General features: G+C 38.6%; 1 protein-coding gene across 2 annotated transcripts in view; it reads right to left on the reverse strand.

Moving 5' to 3' along the window:
* Window positions 1-494: 494 nt before the first annotated feature.
* LOC123873726 (S-adenosylmethionine decarboxylase proenzyme) overlaps window positions 495-16715 on the reverse strand; it is a 33511-nt gene continuing 17290 nt past the window's right edge. The window contains exons 3-9 of one of the 2 annotated variants that reach the window (XM_045918740.1): window positions 10915-11116; window positions 8927-9023; window positions 8237-8400; window positions 7718-7810; window positions 6738-6758; window positions 6221-6376; window positions 495-6084 (exon numbers count right to left, since the gene is read on the reverse strand). In XM_045918740.1, the coding sequence (XP_045774696.1) occupies window positions 5947-6084; window positions 6221-6376; window positions 6738-6758; window positions 7718-7810; window positions 8237-8400; window positions 8927-9023; window positions 10915-11116 (871 nt within the window). In that variant the 3' untranslated portion in view covers window positions 495-5946. The remainder of the gene's footprint in view (window positions 6085-6220; window positions 6377-6737; window positions 6759-7717; window positions 7811-8236; window positions 8401-8926; window positions 9024-10914; window positions 11117-16715) is intronic. The other variant, XM_045918741.1, reaches the window with a different exon arrangement.

Below are 16715 nucleotides of genomic sequence, written 5' to 3' on the forward strand. Positions count from 1 at the left end.
ATATCGACCTTTAGAAAGAGATAGCAGTTTCATAGAGCGCTGCCGTTGAGACCGCAAAACGTCACGAAAATATAAGTGACAGAGACAACGCTCTACCAAGTCGAAATCTCTTTCTAAAGGTCGAGTATTGATTGTTATTAATTGATGATAAAATAAAAGAAGTTTTGTTTAAATGAGAAGAAATCTTTTATTCGATTTAAAATCTCCCACGATCGTTTCACACCCCTGCCTGACTAGATGTCGTTGCGATACGATAACATCCGACGTTGTAATATTAATACGACTTTATGAACTAGCATTCGCAATAAATTGACCTTTGCCACTGTGTAACAACCATACAGTTCGGAAAGTCTTATTTTTTAGCTTGTAGAAGTGATTAATGAACCTGCGACTTTTCAGGTGTGGTTTAGATACGCCTGAAACGATAAGAGACCCTAATCCTTGATCAAATCAGGAGTCAGTTTCTGTACTGTATGATTGCTAAGCTGGGTTTATACAACTATTTCTACCACACAATAAATTCTTACGATAAAGTCATTTTGTACAATAACTCATTCAAATTAAACCACTTTAAATCTAATTCACCAACGTTGGCTTGTTGGCCCAATCGCTTTGACACAACACCAGTACCGAAGACAAACTTATAAAATAGTACAGACTGCATACAGTAACATTGGTAATATAACACATTGCTTGCTCATTGTAATAACATTTTCCATATAACATTGTAATATAACACGCCTGTGCACTGTGATTTGTCTGGAATAACAAGGCAAAAATTACATTTGCGTAATAGTTAACGTACATTTTTAAGTAACAACTTATAATTAACAATGATTTAACATATTTTATATAACCCCAACACTACAGTACTTAAACTTAATGTAAAAACATTTTTATAGGCAAGCTAAGTTTTATTTTCATTTATCCCTCTTATGGTGGGAAAATGAATAGACTTAGCATTAAAATCCCAAAAATTCCACCTTTATTAATTTGAATGAGTTACACATTTTTGTAAAACCATAATAATATCACCTTATTCATAATAATAATTTGTACAGTTAATTTTTATATCAAAATTTCCTAACATTAATGAAGCTTTTTTTATTTAATTAAATGCCTTTTCGAAAATTTTGTGCATTCACTGATATGTCAAACTATAATTGTCATAGGTATTTCTAATGTCATTTTTAGTTTCGGAATCAATAGGTCATGCTTTAAATTCAATAGATAATTCAAACACCAATTAAGTCCAGAAAACATGTATATAACATGTTAAATAACTGAGACATTGTGTAACATGGTAATATAACATTAGACAGGTATAATATAATTAAAGGGCTTTTTTACCCATTTATAATATGATTCAAATAATATACCTACATATCTATTATTTATTGTTACTTTTTTTGGAAAATCGCGTCATTTTTTTTCATACCTTCGAATTACATTGTTGCTTGGCAACAACAAAGATTTTGTACATAATGTACTTCTACTTTCAAAATAACATCGCAAATTCTTTTACAAAGACAAACATTTAAGGTTAAATTTTCCTATAATTTTTTAAACCTTCTTTTTAATTACATTTTTAACATTATCACATATTTTTTCATGTGCGCCCCAATTTTTATACATTACATAAAAAAAATGCAATTTGATTATTCAAAATTACCAAGTAAAGTTAAACTACCAAGTACGATAGAAACATTGATATAAAATCCAAAGATTAACAATTCCAAGAATCCTTAATTCTGAACCCAATAGAACCAAACTAGGAATCTATTTATCGATTTAATCTAAAACAAGATAATATAAAAAAAATTAAAAAGAATGAATATTCGAAAATTACTTCAGTATGTCAATTTTAGTTGTCACATACACAAACTTAGCTAGCCCGCATAGCGAATAAAAATCGCCCGATTTTTTTTTTTTGCAATTCTGTAACACTTGCAATCATAATATTATTGAGATGCTCTTACTTGCGCTATAAAATTCGTAAGGGGAAAAATCGGTGATTTGATACTTTCACGCGGTGCGGTGTTAAATTCGCGCAAATATTTGTGAAGAAATACTTCGTGCAGGCACGAATAAAAACGCTATGCGGGCTACGCCTTAGTGAATTACTCAGTCAACAAGTAAACTTCTTTAGGCTCGACTTGAGAATACCTTAGATTTATGTTTAAAAATGCCACCAAACAGAACAGCGGTTTTGAGGTCGCCATTACGAGGTTTTTAAAAACATGAGTTACATGATTATTTTTAATAATCTTAATATCTGCCACCACGTCAAAGAAGTTTTACTTACGTGAATGTTACACGCACTAATGTTATTTATATCAATGTTTACAATATTCTTTATAGCGCATCCACACACTGCTCTACTCGCGCAATTAATCGCGACACCGCCGCACTAGGTCGCTTGCCTTTGCAACGCGATGGACGTCGAAACTGTACGCTATTGCATACTTACCGACAAAATAGGGAGCGATGGGAGAGAACGAGGAACATGAGAGTAACGCGTCCACACTATGTACGTCTCTGCCTCCTTTCCTCGCTCCTTCCCATGCCACACGGGCAGTGTGTGGACGGGGTACTATACGAGCGTGTCAATTCATTGCGAACATAATCGTGTTAGTACACGTCACAACATCACTACTAGGTATTTTTTTATTAATTTTAATAATTCTATTATCACTTTAGGATCACGCATATCATGGAATGGAACTGTTACATCACATAGAACGACACCCTGCTACGTCTTATTTTATATACATTAGTTTTTTGTACACATCTGATATTAGTCGGTTTACAGCCGAATACAGGAAAGTTTTACAGCCAAATACAGAAACGTATATTTGTTTTTCCTCTCTCGTCTGGCTTTACAAAGATTAGCCAATGTAGTTATTTGTAACAAGTTAGTTAAACTATACAAGTATGGACCCCGTCTGTGCCGGCGCTCGCCGACATACGCACGGCACCCCTTTAGAGCGCTTTCCAGTCAGTTTTAACAAAAATAACACTCCAAAAAAGCAGAGCACGCCCGCCAGCTAACACCAACACAGACGAAGTCCCAAACCTATATTTATACTTAGGAGGATGTCAGGTTTATAACATTTTGCAAATGTCAAAAACGGTCTTAGAATAATTTTGAATGCTTTTAATAATTATATAATATTGTAAACTTCTCCCGCTGAGCAGAGTTTCTGTTTATTCGAGCGAATCTTAGAATCTACTGTACGAATTTTTATACGATGTTCACTCATAGAAAGACAGATTATATAAGAAGCTTAGCTAGAATTTATGAACATTTTGCGAAAATAAGCTACCAGTGTTATGATAATAGGGAACGCCATGTGTACGACTGATATTAGTGTCTGATTTTTGACATGCCCAAAAATATTTTGGTAGAGTTTGAGTTATAAGATACGTTTCAGTATTCAGCTGTTTAGAGATGGAAAAATATTGTCACATAGTCTACTCTATTGCAGTATTAAAAAGCAGTGTTATGTAGTTATTGCATTACTTGTATCTGTCTCATAAGACCCTTTTACACGTTGGGACATTGCACGCTGCCACAAATATGACCTTCCTTTAAACATGAGGGGTTTTCTACTATTGTCATTAATAATGGAATCGGATTGGTCTAAAATATAGAAAATATAGTTTTGATTTGACTTAAATTTAAATGTAGTAATTTATTATTTCTAGCAATTTTATAGCGGATATGGATAGCTGTATTGGCAGCCAGTTGTGCTCCATCAATGTTGAAGTAATTTTATCAGATGCATTGGCTACTAATGCAAATGCAAAGTGGTTCTGCAAATGTTGACCCAACGTATACCAGGGCGCCATAGATTGGCAAAGTAATACTCAATTTTTTATTAGGATGACGCCTATCATACAAAATTTTTATAGTGTTTATATAACACACATTACATTTCAATGAGAATTTTAGCAAATATCGGAAACTTGAAAACGGATAGTAAATTTCAATCTACCGTCCATTTTAAGTTTGTTAAGGATAAGAGTCAGAGCACCATAAAATGCTAGTCAATAATCACCAATAAAATATAAAAATTTCACGAGAAATATTAAGTTATAGAAAAAATGATTGAAAGTGTATTGAAATATTTATTTTCTTCAGTTATATACCTATTTTTTTTTTTAATGAAACAGTGATTATATCCACTGTAAAAAAAGTTTTAATAGTTTAAAAATAATAATGAATATTACAGATTGAAAAGGTGCCCCGACTCTAACATTTTTTTATTATGTACAAGGAGCTTTAAAAAAGAGACATTAAATGACGTGTGCAGGAAATTTTAAAGTACACAATCTACTTAAAGTAATAAGTACTAAGTACCTATAGTAAGCTAGGGGTGCCGGGTTGAGACAAAACGCGAGACGTGCCATTTCAGGACACGTTTGCCAACGATTGGCATTACTGGCATGGGACTGGCATTCCTTCACGGCCATTTCAGGATACGCTTACTAACGATTGGCATTACTGGCATGGTACTGGCTCGTATTGGTCACATTACTAGTTTGCCAGAGCGAGAATATTGTTGTATTTACATATTATTCATATTGCTGTTGTTTATGGCCGGAATTAATCTGGGCAAAGGAATTGGTGAGTTGTATTTGTTTGTTATATATTCTGTGCTGTTTTTCTTTACCAATTGTGTCCACTGTTGGCAGCAGCATTGTTTTTAGCTGTATTAGGATTCCGCGATTTCTTTCGTACGCCAACTTTGTCAGTCATTAGCATCTTCACGCCAACAGATCTTGTTTCCGTATTCAGAAAATTCTGAATGCGGAAATCAGTACAGAATCAGAAAGTGGTACTGATACGATATTAACTCGACAACGAGCAGATAAGGGGTACGTTGTATTAGCCGGCAGATAAGGGGTATGTTGTAAGCAGGATACTGGCAATGTGGCACATTGCTGGCACGATGCTAAGATGGCAATATGCCAAGCTAATGTTAGCAGTCACAGGATGAAGACAACGGACGCGTTATAAGCACGGAACTGGCAATGTGGCACGTCACTGGCACGTTCGGGCATGGGGCATCGCTGGCACACCTAAGGCGGCCGCGAGTAGCACGCTTCGCCGCGTCACGCGCCGTTGGCACGGCAGCGGCACGCTAACAGCACGCACGCTATGCGCCGCAGTAATGCTACGCTCTCTCGGCCCGTTGAACGCAGTAAAGCTACACTGTCACGTGCCATTTCAATAGGCGTGCTTTCAGAAAATTTTCTTTGTTCCCCTACGAATGGTACGTTGTGACCCCTTTCAAACGGCACGTGATGTCTACCGAGTGTTTCATCGTGTCCCTTTTCAATTGGCACATTGTGTCGGTCGTATCTCACGTCCTCTCCTTTATCTGATTTCACTGGTGTTACGCTAGCTTCTCTTCTGTATGGTACATCGCGTTCCTTCTCAATTCGCGTACCTCTTTCGTCATGTTTTTCTAGTGGTACGTCACGAAATGTGCCATCGTATGTTATGCCATGTTCCTCGTCGTGTCTTTTAAATGTCACGTCATGTTCATTATCATGTTGCACGTTTTCGCTTATTATTGTCATGTTGTAGCCCTTTCCAAGTGGCACGTCATGAAATGTATCGTCTAATCTTCCGAGAGTCATGTCATGTAACTTTTCAGATGGCACATCAAGTTCCTTTTTAACTGGCACGTCCTTTTCGAAATACACGTCCCGTTGTTTACAGTTCTGTGACACGGTCTGGCGCAGTCGGTAGGATTTTCTCGGCGAGTCATCGTACAGTATTTGCGGTGATTGTGCTAAGACGCGTCGGAGGTGGCGCGCGGGGGTCTTAGTCCCGATTTTGGCGGGTTTGAGTGTCCCGGGTGGTGTCGCGAGTGGTATCCCGGTTTTGGGCGAGTGTCGGGCGCGGGCAGGCAGGGGCGGGGCGGAGGCGCGTCCTCAGCTGGGGAATTTGGCGAACAGAGCGTAGTGCAGGTCGTAACCCGAAAAGCGGCAGAACTGAGCATCCTTCTGCTCGTACAGACCTTGGGATGAGAACTTCTTGAGCTGCTGCGAAGCGTCCGACGCCGGGGAATCCTGAAAGTTAATACATTCAATTGGGGTTTGTGTAAAAACGCAATAATTTTACTTTAGATCTTGAAAACCCCTTACGGAACATAAACCAAGTAAAAAAACAAACATAAATTTCGGGGGTTATGCAGATATAACTTACCGGAGTAGCGAACACAGTGACGAGGAACTTGTTGGGGCGGAAGGCGGCCAGCACTCGCGCCAGCAGAGCCTCGTAGTTGCTGGCCGACACGTTGGACTCGAACGACACGTACGAGCACGCCGGCTCGGGGGTTATGTGGATGGTCATGTAGCAACCCTGCGGATATTCATACAATCAATCCACCTGAGTGAAGCAGGGGCTGGTTAGCTAGTACCTCTGTAACATCGTGTTAACGGACTGAAACATGACGTATTCCTCGTGTAATGTATGTAATATTGCCATTTTTGTTTATAACAAAAACAAATTACTGTAAATACAAAACTTGTTGAATACTTCTAATGTGTACGTGTTGGTAATTGGACTATAAAAAAATATTATCACACTTGTGAAATACTAAAATATTACCACAATCTCCGTAGTTGGCCAACACTAACACAATTTGTTGTTACATATATGTAATATACCTACTAATTGACACTTTTTTTTTTGTAAATTGAAATTGTACTTTACAACTTACAGAGGGTAGTTCCAGATTTCGCTTTGGAAGAACAAAAGAGAAGATGAATTAGTGGATTTATTTATGTTTGTATCGTACATCTTTAAATAATCGATCACGAACTTATCGTATATTGTATCGATATAACAATTCTTAGCAAAGCTAGCAAACAACAAAACAAACAATGTTGATTTTTTTTTTTTCTCTCGTCTGGCTTTACACTGATTAGCCAATGTCAAGTTTGTAGTTATTTACAAGTTAGAGAAACTATATGTATAAGTATGGACTTCGTCTGTGCTGGCGCCCGCCGACATACACGCGGCACCCCTTTAGAGCGCTTCCCAGTCAGTTCCACCAGCAATAAACACCAGCAGAACACAAAAACCGGCCAATTCTAACAAAAAAACACTCCAAAAAGTCACAACACGCGCGCCAGCAAACGCCACCACAGACGAAGTCATGTTGACATTGACATTGGCCGGGCCTCTTGCAGCGCCCTCTGAGATCTGTTTTGCCTGCGGATCCCCATTGAAATCTCGTTCTCTTGGCCCGGCTCAATTATTGGGAAACGCCGTCAATGGTAGGTTAACGGCCTTTAACGGCCACAACCTAACGCGATAATATTACAACGGCATTCACATTGCCGTGTTGCCAATTCAATTGGCATTAGACGTTAACCGTTCAAGTGTGGCCACTAAGTTTAACGCGTTTATTATGGCGGAATTATCGCAATAATGTTCACTTTTTCTTTCTTTTTCTCTTTATTGTTACAAATTTTTGGTACAAATAAAAAAATATGGCGTTGTTGGGCATTGACGTTAACCTTAATGTGGCCTCAGCATCTCAGTGAGTTGTATGTGGAAGGATCTGGGAACCCACCGCATTATTATCCCAAGAGAACTCCTGCCATTATGTGATTAATGGAAAAGGAATCATAACCCTACGCAATAGGAATGCGACTATAAAGAAAGAAATATCAATATAGTATTTATAACACTTACATCTTTGGCAACCCCGTTCATGGAATACCCGCAGGGGTCAAACAGGTAATCGTCGATCACCATTCCCGGGATCAGCTTATCGATGCCTGATGCCTGCAATACAAATACTTAAGACTTAGAAATCAAGTTAGCATTTTTAGTGTTCCGTACGTCCAAATGAAAAATAGAACCGGTTTCCTCGTGACTCTGTCCGTCCATCTGTCACAACTTATTTATTCTGAATCTACTGGATCGATTAAGGTATTTGGTATGGTATATCTAACCTACGACGCGGCGTTGAACCCGCGGTATCTATCTACGCAATGTTCGTTGACCTCTAGCGTCAGTCAGTATAATATTTAGTGTGAAGTGTGATTATATTGTGCTTTACTGTCCTTAATTAAAATTGCCCGGCTTACTTGGTAACACAGATTCCAAAAATATTGTAACAGCATTTCACGCGTATTTTTTTGCAATGAATGAATTATGAAAAATCGTAAAACCACTACCCTCCCGTAGTCGGATACAAGGACCTCTCACCTTAGTAGCCTCCGCGGCGTTGGCGGACGTGGCGCGAGTGAAGATGTCCATGACGGCGGGGTCGAGGTCCGACATGAGGATCTCGATGGTCTGATCGGGTTCCGTGCCGGAGTAGCCGATGTCCTCGTCCTCTTCTTGCTCTTTCTCCAGTGCGTCTACAGTGCCTATAAAACAAGTAAAATGAAATAAGACTTCATTTTATTTTGTTTGGGTTATTAAACAATAATTTAGTAACCTAATCCATACTAATATAATAAATGCGAAAGTGGTTCTGTCTGTCTGTCTGCTATGTTTTGAAGGCCCAACCACTGAAACGATTTTAGGTACAGACTTAGGAACAGACAAAGGAAGAACATAGGCTACTTTTTTCATACGGGATTTTAAAAAACCAAAATAAACGCGGGCGATGCCCCGGCATCCTCTAGTTATCCATATAGTAAACTAGCTGATGCCCGCGACTTGGTACAAGAAGATTTAAGTTTTTTTAAATCCCTTGGGAACTCTTTGATTTTCCGGGACAAAAGGTAGCCTATGTCCATCCCCGGAATGCAAGCTATCTTTGTTTAAATGGATTCGCCGCGAAAAGCTAGCACACAGACAGACAGACACACTTCCATATTTATGTTTTAATATGGATAATTTAGTAAAATTATTAATGTTATTATTACTCTCATTGTAATATGTAATTACCTTCCAAAGGCAAAAGTGTGTAGAGATACCAACAGTCCTTCTCGGGACCCATGATATACGCGCGGCCGTCACCAAAGAAGGAATCCAGAAGTTCAACCTGCAGGCAAATTAATGAATAGTTAAACTCCAGTAAATACATCGTACAGTTTATGAGAGGTTTCCCAGATCTAACGAACCCAGGACCTCGTTATCCGCAATGGAATATGCTAACTTGTACTTGCGCACGCACTAATTGTGTGTGTGTGTGTGTGTGTGTGTGTGTGTGTGTGTGTGTGTGTGTGTGTGTGTGCGTGCGTGCGTGCGTGCGTGCGTGCGTGCGTGCGTGCGTGCGTGCGTGCGTGCGTGCGTGCGTGCGTGCGTGCGTGCGTGCGTGCGTGCGTGCGTGCGTGCGTGCGTGCGTGCGTGCGTGCGTGCGTGCGTGCGTGCGTGAAACATTATAGATAGATACAGTCAAAGGCCGTAAGTCGTTTAGCATCTTAATGGTCATATTCGCGTGGCACGGATATGCACATGCGTTAGGTGTGTGTGGCGTGTTTATAGAAAAAGGTCATAAGTGCGACAGGTTTTTAATGCAATAGTTTCGCGGAATTGCTACTCGAATTCTGAGGCCGACTGTCCATACATATTCAGCCAATAAATGAACTACAAAATATAACACAAAGAATAATTAATATGGCTGGTATCAGCTTGCAGTTCGTGGAACTTTCAACTTTGTGTTACGTTTTACGCGTTTGGTTCACACCACGTTCCGAGAAAGGCGACAGATAAACAACAAGCGGATGTCAGGGATGCCAACATTCTTAAATATTAAGGAAGCGAACTTGAACAAGTGTAAATTAAAAATTTATAACATCCCCGACAAGTGAAGGTTACAGTAACTAGAAAAGAGCTGATAACTTTCAAACGGCTGAACCGATTTTCTTGGATTATAGCTAAGAACACTCTCGATCAAGCCATCTTTCAAACAAAAAAAACTAAATTAAAATCGATTCATTCGTTTAGCCGCTACGATGCCACAGACAGATACACAGATACACAGATACACACGTCAAACTTATAACACCCCTCTTTTTGGGTCGGGGGTTAAAAAGAGATAATGGACTAGGGGTGAGATCTATAGAGCGCACTTTGACTTTACTCAGACTTAAGACGCTGTTAAAACGAGACAGCGTTATACCGATGGCATAAATCTATCTCGTTTTAACTGAAACTCAAGTCTAAGCAAAGTCAGAGTGCGCTCTATAGATCTCACCATAAGAGCCAGTAAGGGCCAGACCTTCATTATTTTATAAAAGCTGAAAGTTTCTATGGGCATTGTCCCCAACACAGGGAGGAACAATCAGCGACTATTATAGTTTGGATAATGGTGGTATTTTCCTTTCTATTTGAAAATGCATGCAGCCCTAATTACATTGATAAGCATTAATTACTCTCACTTCTTAGATTTCTTTATCTTAATTCGTTTAATTATAACACGCGCCAAATCAAGAATGTTTTATAATATCTAGGCAGCGATATACATATTACCAAATATGTATTTGTATCTAGGTATACTAATGAAATACTTCATTTATTTAAGTACATATATCAATGTAAACTATTTTGAAATTAAACGAATTCTACATAGTTTACTCGTACCTATACCTACCTCAAAGGCGTGAGTGTAGCAAGCACGAACTTTTTCCCTTACTGTTTCGTGATGCGATTTACTGTCGTGCTGTTCGAACTCTGCGGCTGGCTGCACGAACTGCCGTCGCGAGTTGAATAAGTTTTTTAGAGCTGTAACACGGCGCGAACACATCGTAACGATGTTACTGACACTGTCTTACCTCTGAATCGAAGTTGTCGTGTTTGAGCTGTGTGGCTGGCCGCGCGAACTCCCGCCGCGAGTAGAACACATTTTTTACGTGCGATGTCCCGCTGTTTAGTGCGCGAGCTGTAACACGGTGCGAACAGACTACATGACGACGTTACTGACACTGTCTTACCTCTGAATCGAAGTTGTCGTGCGGTTTGAGCTGTGCGGCCGGTCGCGCGAACTCCCGTCGCGAGTAGAACACGTTCTGTACGCGCGAGTGGCCCGCGGTTTCCTGCGCGAGCTGTAACACGGCGCGGACGCATCGTAACGGCGTTGTTTTCCCGCAAGTCTTCAGAATCCAACGCCGACGGGAGACGAACATGCTGCTCTCGCTGCAAAAAAAAATTAACATTTTTATTATTGTTTTTCTTTCAATACGAAAAAAAGATAAGGTACTACTACACTACACCCTACTACAGTTTAAAGTTCATAAACTGAAAGTAAAGGCTAGATAAAAAGGGAATAATGTAGGATTGACCGTCGTTAGTTTTTAGCACAAATTCTTCAGATTAAAGTCATTTTCAAGAAATATGTAATAATATTATGGTTTTTCATGAAAGTTGAACTTCATACTAAGTAAACGATAGATTTAGATCGCACAGTTAAAGTTAACTTAAACAGTTACACCAGAGCCGGATTTTGTGTTATGTTATGTAACTCACATACAATCTTATCACAAGTTACAAAAGTATACTTTTATCAGAACAGTGAACTCTGAACTACATAGTCTTACTATAAACTTGATAAAAATTATATATTAAAATACAAGATCTAATATTATGTAGTATTTGACATGTTATTAGATATCAGTACTAGGTATGTATTTATTATGGATAAACTTAGGATGTCATACTTTGATATTATACCTAAATGAGGTGCCAATGTGAACAAAAACAAAAGGTTTGAAGAGTAAATGGTTCATGTGTCTCATTGGCACTGGCTCCAAAAAATGTTATTATAGAACTACATTCATTCCTATGCTTATACATAACTAGCCGATGCCCGCGACTTCGCCCGCGTGGATTTAGGTTTTTTGAAATCCTGTGGGAACTCTTTGATTTTCCGGGATAAAAAGTAGCCTATGTGCTAATCCAGAGTATAATCTATCTCCATTCTAAACAGCTCAATCCGTCCAGTAGTTTTAGCGTGAAGGGGTAACAAACATACACACACACACACACACACACGCACGCACGCACGCACGCACGCACGCACGCACGCACGCACGCACGCACGCACGCACGCACGCACGCACGCACGCACGCACGCACGCACGCACGCACGCACGCACGAACGCACGCACGCACGCACGCACGCACGCACGCACGCACGCACGCACGCACGCACGCACGCACGCACGCACGCACGCACGCACGCACGCACGCACGCACGCACGCACGCACGCACGCACGCACGCACGCACGCACGCACGCATAATAAATTAAATTATTTTCACATTTTAGTGTTTGTGGTTATTGAAGTCAGTTTATAAAAAAATCCGGAAAATCAGTTCCAATTGAGTAAAACCAAAGATATGGTACTTAAATCTAAACCTCGGAGTAGCATGTATAGTAGGTAGGTATATATAAATGGCGTGAAAGTAAAGTGGTTTTAAATAAACAAAGAACTTCTTCATAGTAGATAGATAGAACACTTTATTGCACACAAAAACACATGTAACGGATCACAACACAGAAAGAAGAAAACAGAAAAAAACAATTGTGTGCAAAGGCGGCCTTATTGCTTGGAGCAATCTCTACCAGGCAACCTTTGCTGAAAGGAGAAGTGCTAGTGTTGGATAGTACCAAGTCGCAAGGAATTATTAAAATTATATATTTAATATTATACTATAATTATATATTTAATATAATACAATAGTATATGTATATAGTATTAATTTTTAAGTACAAGTTTTCATACAAACATACATACCAGGTTCTAAAGTTGTATAAATAGCTTGCTTGAATGATAACTTGAATGGACAAAGGTCTATCACCACGCAAGATAACGGAATGTCTATCGTACGTAAATTCACAAAAAAAGAACGAGTGATAACGTTTTGCTGATAATTCTGTTTGAACTTTTAAGTTAACTAATTGTTATCTTCATTCTTCACTGTGACTTAAAGATTTAATAGCTTCAATTTTAAGGGGACAAAAAGATTAAATTAGTTTAGTTTATTTATGTACTTAGAGGTACCTACTTAGAAACCTTCGAAATCAACAGCAAAAACAAGACAAGTGTAAATTAAAAATTTATAACACCCTCGACAAGTGAAGGTTACAGTAAGTAGAAAATAGCTGATAACTTTCAAACGGCTGAACCGATTTTCTTGGATTATAGCTAAGAACACTCTCGATCAAGCCACCTTTCAAACAAAAAAAAAACTACATTAAAATCGGTTCATTCGTTTAGGCGCTACGATGCCACAGACAGATACACACGTCAAACTTATAACACCCCTCTTTCCCCTCTTTTTGGGTCGGGGGTTAAAAACCTGAATAAAAATTTTGTACTTTATAGGTACATACTTGACTTAATAGTCAAGATTAGAGATATGAATTAAAATCGTGATATGTGGAATAGGTACAGATTAACTACAAATAAATCTCAGAAGACGAACGACGAGTCAAGGAAAATGTTAATCTGCGGAATAAACAGCAAAAAAAAGTTAAGTTAAATAAAGTGAAATCCATTCCCATTTAAAACATCCTTCGTAATAATATTATGTAGCTATAATTATAAGGCAAAGAGAGCTAAAATTACACTGCAGTCTAAATTTAAACAATCGTTGCCTCAAGCAAATAGTAGTACAGCGTTATCAGAAAGTTTCCGAGATAAAGTATGTAACTCATGTGTGAAACAAAGTAACTGCTCTTTTCTAGGTTATTAAAATTATGACGTAAACGGCATTATACGAGTATCATATCGCTTGAAGTCCCATGCATTTATTTGTAGATCCAGTTTTTAAAAGTAGTAAGAACTAAGAAGTATTATGGATTGAATGCAGTTAGAGGCACTTATCACCGCCGATGATTAGCAAGAAACGAAATGAGCTAAAAACTAGAAAAGAGTTGGCGAGCAACGAAAAGCGAGTGTGATTAGATAGTTTTGTCACTGCCCGCTGGGCACTGAGCGAGAGTGCGATGGGCGATTACATAAATTCTCGGATAAAAGGTCGAGAGCTGTCTTAATTCCTGTGCAAACTGTGGGAGTGGCCAAGAGAGCATTGCTGAACGAGATTTTTTTCTCTGATAGCTTTTGTCGCTGCGGCAAACTAGTGGAGAGAGAGTTCTCGTCGAAAGCGTGCACACGGTCAGCGATCAACTAACTATTAGCTAACCTACCTATTTAGCTCTAATGGGATACGATTTACACTATACATCAGTTATTGAATATTTCTCAAGCGGGAAAATAGTCGATAGCTAAGAGCTGAAAGCAGTGCCATTATAAGTATCAATTAAAAAATTTGAATTATCATCCCTGACCTATGAAATGTGTGGGTCAAATCAGTCAGTCCAATAAAAACAAACTCGGCAGCGTTAGTGTTATTTAATGAAATAATAGGTGGTAATAGTTCCGCTACATCAAATAGGTTCTAAAAATCCTCAACGTATATTATTTTGTTTGACCGATTCGACCTGAGAGGAAAAGTCAATAGTGGATTTTTCTCTTGTAAAGCTGACATCATATTCCAGAATCATAATAAACAACTCGGGAAGGCGTAAACAACGGTACAGCAGTATCTGTTAGATTATAGGGATGTAACCCGATATTTTTATATCGAAACAAGAAATAAGTTTACGTTATTTATTTAACAAAATATGGTTAGTCATGCAGTCTCGGGTTTAAGAGGAGCTGGTAACAGAACTGGACTAGTTCCCTTGTAGATGTAAGATACTGTAGGTATGCTATGTCTATCATTCTTTTATATACAAACTAGAGGATGCCCGCGACTATGTCCGCATGGATGTAGGTTTTTGAAGATCCCGTGGAAACCCTATAAAACTGCATATTTCTAGAAAAATCTAAAACACCACAGGCACAGATATTACTTTCTAGAACATGTCTGCAAAACTTCATGGACTTTGGTTGCTTAATATTCAAATGAAATTGGGACTACGATTGTATGGAGTAAGTAACGGAGCAAAGTCAAAGTACACTCTATAAATTTCACCCTGAGAGTTATCCATATTATTCTCAAAGGTGAGTGAAGTCTGTCAAATATGCCAGTGGATTATGGCCTGAACCCTTCTCATTCTGCGAGAGAGAGAACACGGGTCTGCAGGGCGATTCAGAACACTTCGATAACATAACGAATCGATTCGATTCGGTATCGATCTCGAATCGAACAAATTTTATCGTGCAATTCAGAACGTTCGACAAAAGGATTCGATTCGATTTCGATTACGATACCGTTTTCGATAAGAAACATTGCGATTACATGTGCATTTATAAAGTATGTTATGTTACCAAAATTTTACTTGTTTTTAAATTCAAGTTAAACATTAAAAAATAACTTTTATTCATCTTGAAGGTAATTTAAGTCATTACTTAAAATGATAGCTTATTAAATTATTGATTTCGAGAGAAAAACATCGAAATGTACTAGTGAAGTTTTATTAAAGCTATCCTCGTAAATACAACACAAATGTCAAACATCAATTACGTCTGTCAATCAATGGCAAGTTTGGTTTTTTTTATTAACTGGTTTTACGGCTCTGGGTTCTAGCTTTTTTAAGCTCGGTGTTGTGATTTTTGTCCGCTGGTTTTAGGGTTTTGTACCCGAAGGGCACCAACGGGACCCTATTACTAAGACTCCGCTGTCCGTCTGTCTGTCAGCGGGCTGTATCTCGTGAAGAGTAATAGGTAGAGAGTTGAAATTTTCACAAAATGTGTATTTCTTGCCGCTATAACAACAAATAATATTAAATTTCAAAGTTTCAAAACTGTTGTTTCTTGTACAATGGTACGAAACTAGGTAAACAAAAAGATATCGAATGCCCTATAGCTTTCGATAAGTAAACATCAAAAATTATCGGACGTTCGACAAATATTATTCGGTTAGGTTGTTGTGAATAGCGTTTGATAGTTGTAATCGAACGATATCTACGTCTGTTCGATTCGGTTTCGGTTTCGACAATTTCACTGTCGATTCGGTTATTCTGAATTGAAAATACATTTTATCGAACGACAACTTGCCGAATCGATCGACAATTATGTTATCGAAGGGTTCTGAATCGGCCTGCTGGCCAGTATGACCGATGAGTTCAAATACTGATATAAATAGGTAGCGTATCCTTCCTAATGTACTTGTTAATTCATTAAATGCCCATATATATAAAATGTGTGTGTCATAAAAATCGTAGTGTTACAGCAAAATGTCCCCATCACTAGCGTAGGTAAATCAACTGCGTCACTCATGCAGCGAGCGCGCAGGCCCGAATCGATAACCCCACTGAGCGGCATTGCATCGACTTACAATTACAGGTATTAGACAGGCTGTACTCTACTCTCGATTGCCGAGTTAACGAGGGTGTGGCTTGCTTCCATGAGACTTCGGTCAACGTTTGACCGAAGTCGGTAACTGGATGGATGACCGTATTCCTGTAAATTCAGATAAAAGCATTTGCAAGCATGTAGGACTTGTGTTTCTTACGCTACATCTGCGACTCTACCACCGCACCGGTTCAGAAAACAGATTCTACTGAGCAATGTGAATATAATACTTATACAAATTAAACATTAAGCACTACTTAGCTTAGTCTCTAATAATAATCCTGGCAAGTTGAATATTGAGCCTGCAGAAAAATTCATCATTTCTTTTCTAAAACTTGTTTGAAGTTATATATGCCACTACCGCCCCTATTGTCCTAAGGCATCTCTATTCTAAATCCATAGTTAATATCATAATGCGAAAGTGTGTCTGTC

Source organism: Maniola jurtina, chromosome 17 (assembly GCF_905333055.1).
Source record: "Maniola jurtina chromosome 17, ilManJurt1.1, whole genome shotgun sequence".
In the NCBI taxonomy this organism is placed as follows: domain Eukaryota; kingdom Metazoa; phylum Arthropoda; class Insecta; order Lepidoptera; family Nymphalidae; genus Maniola; species Maniola jurtina.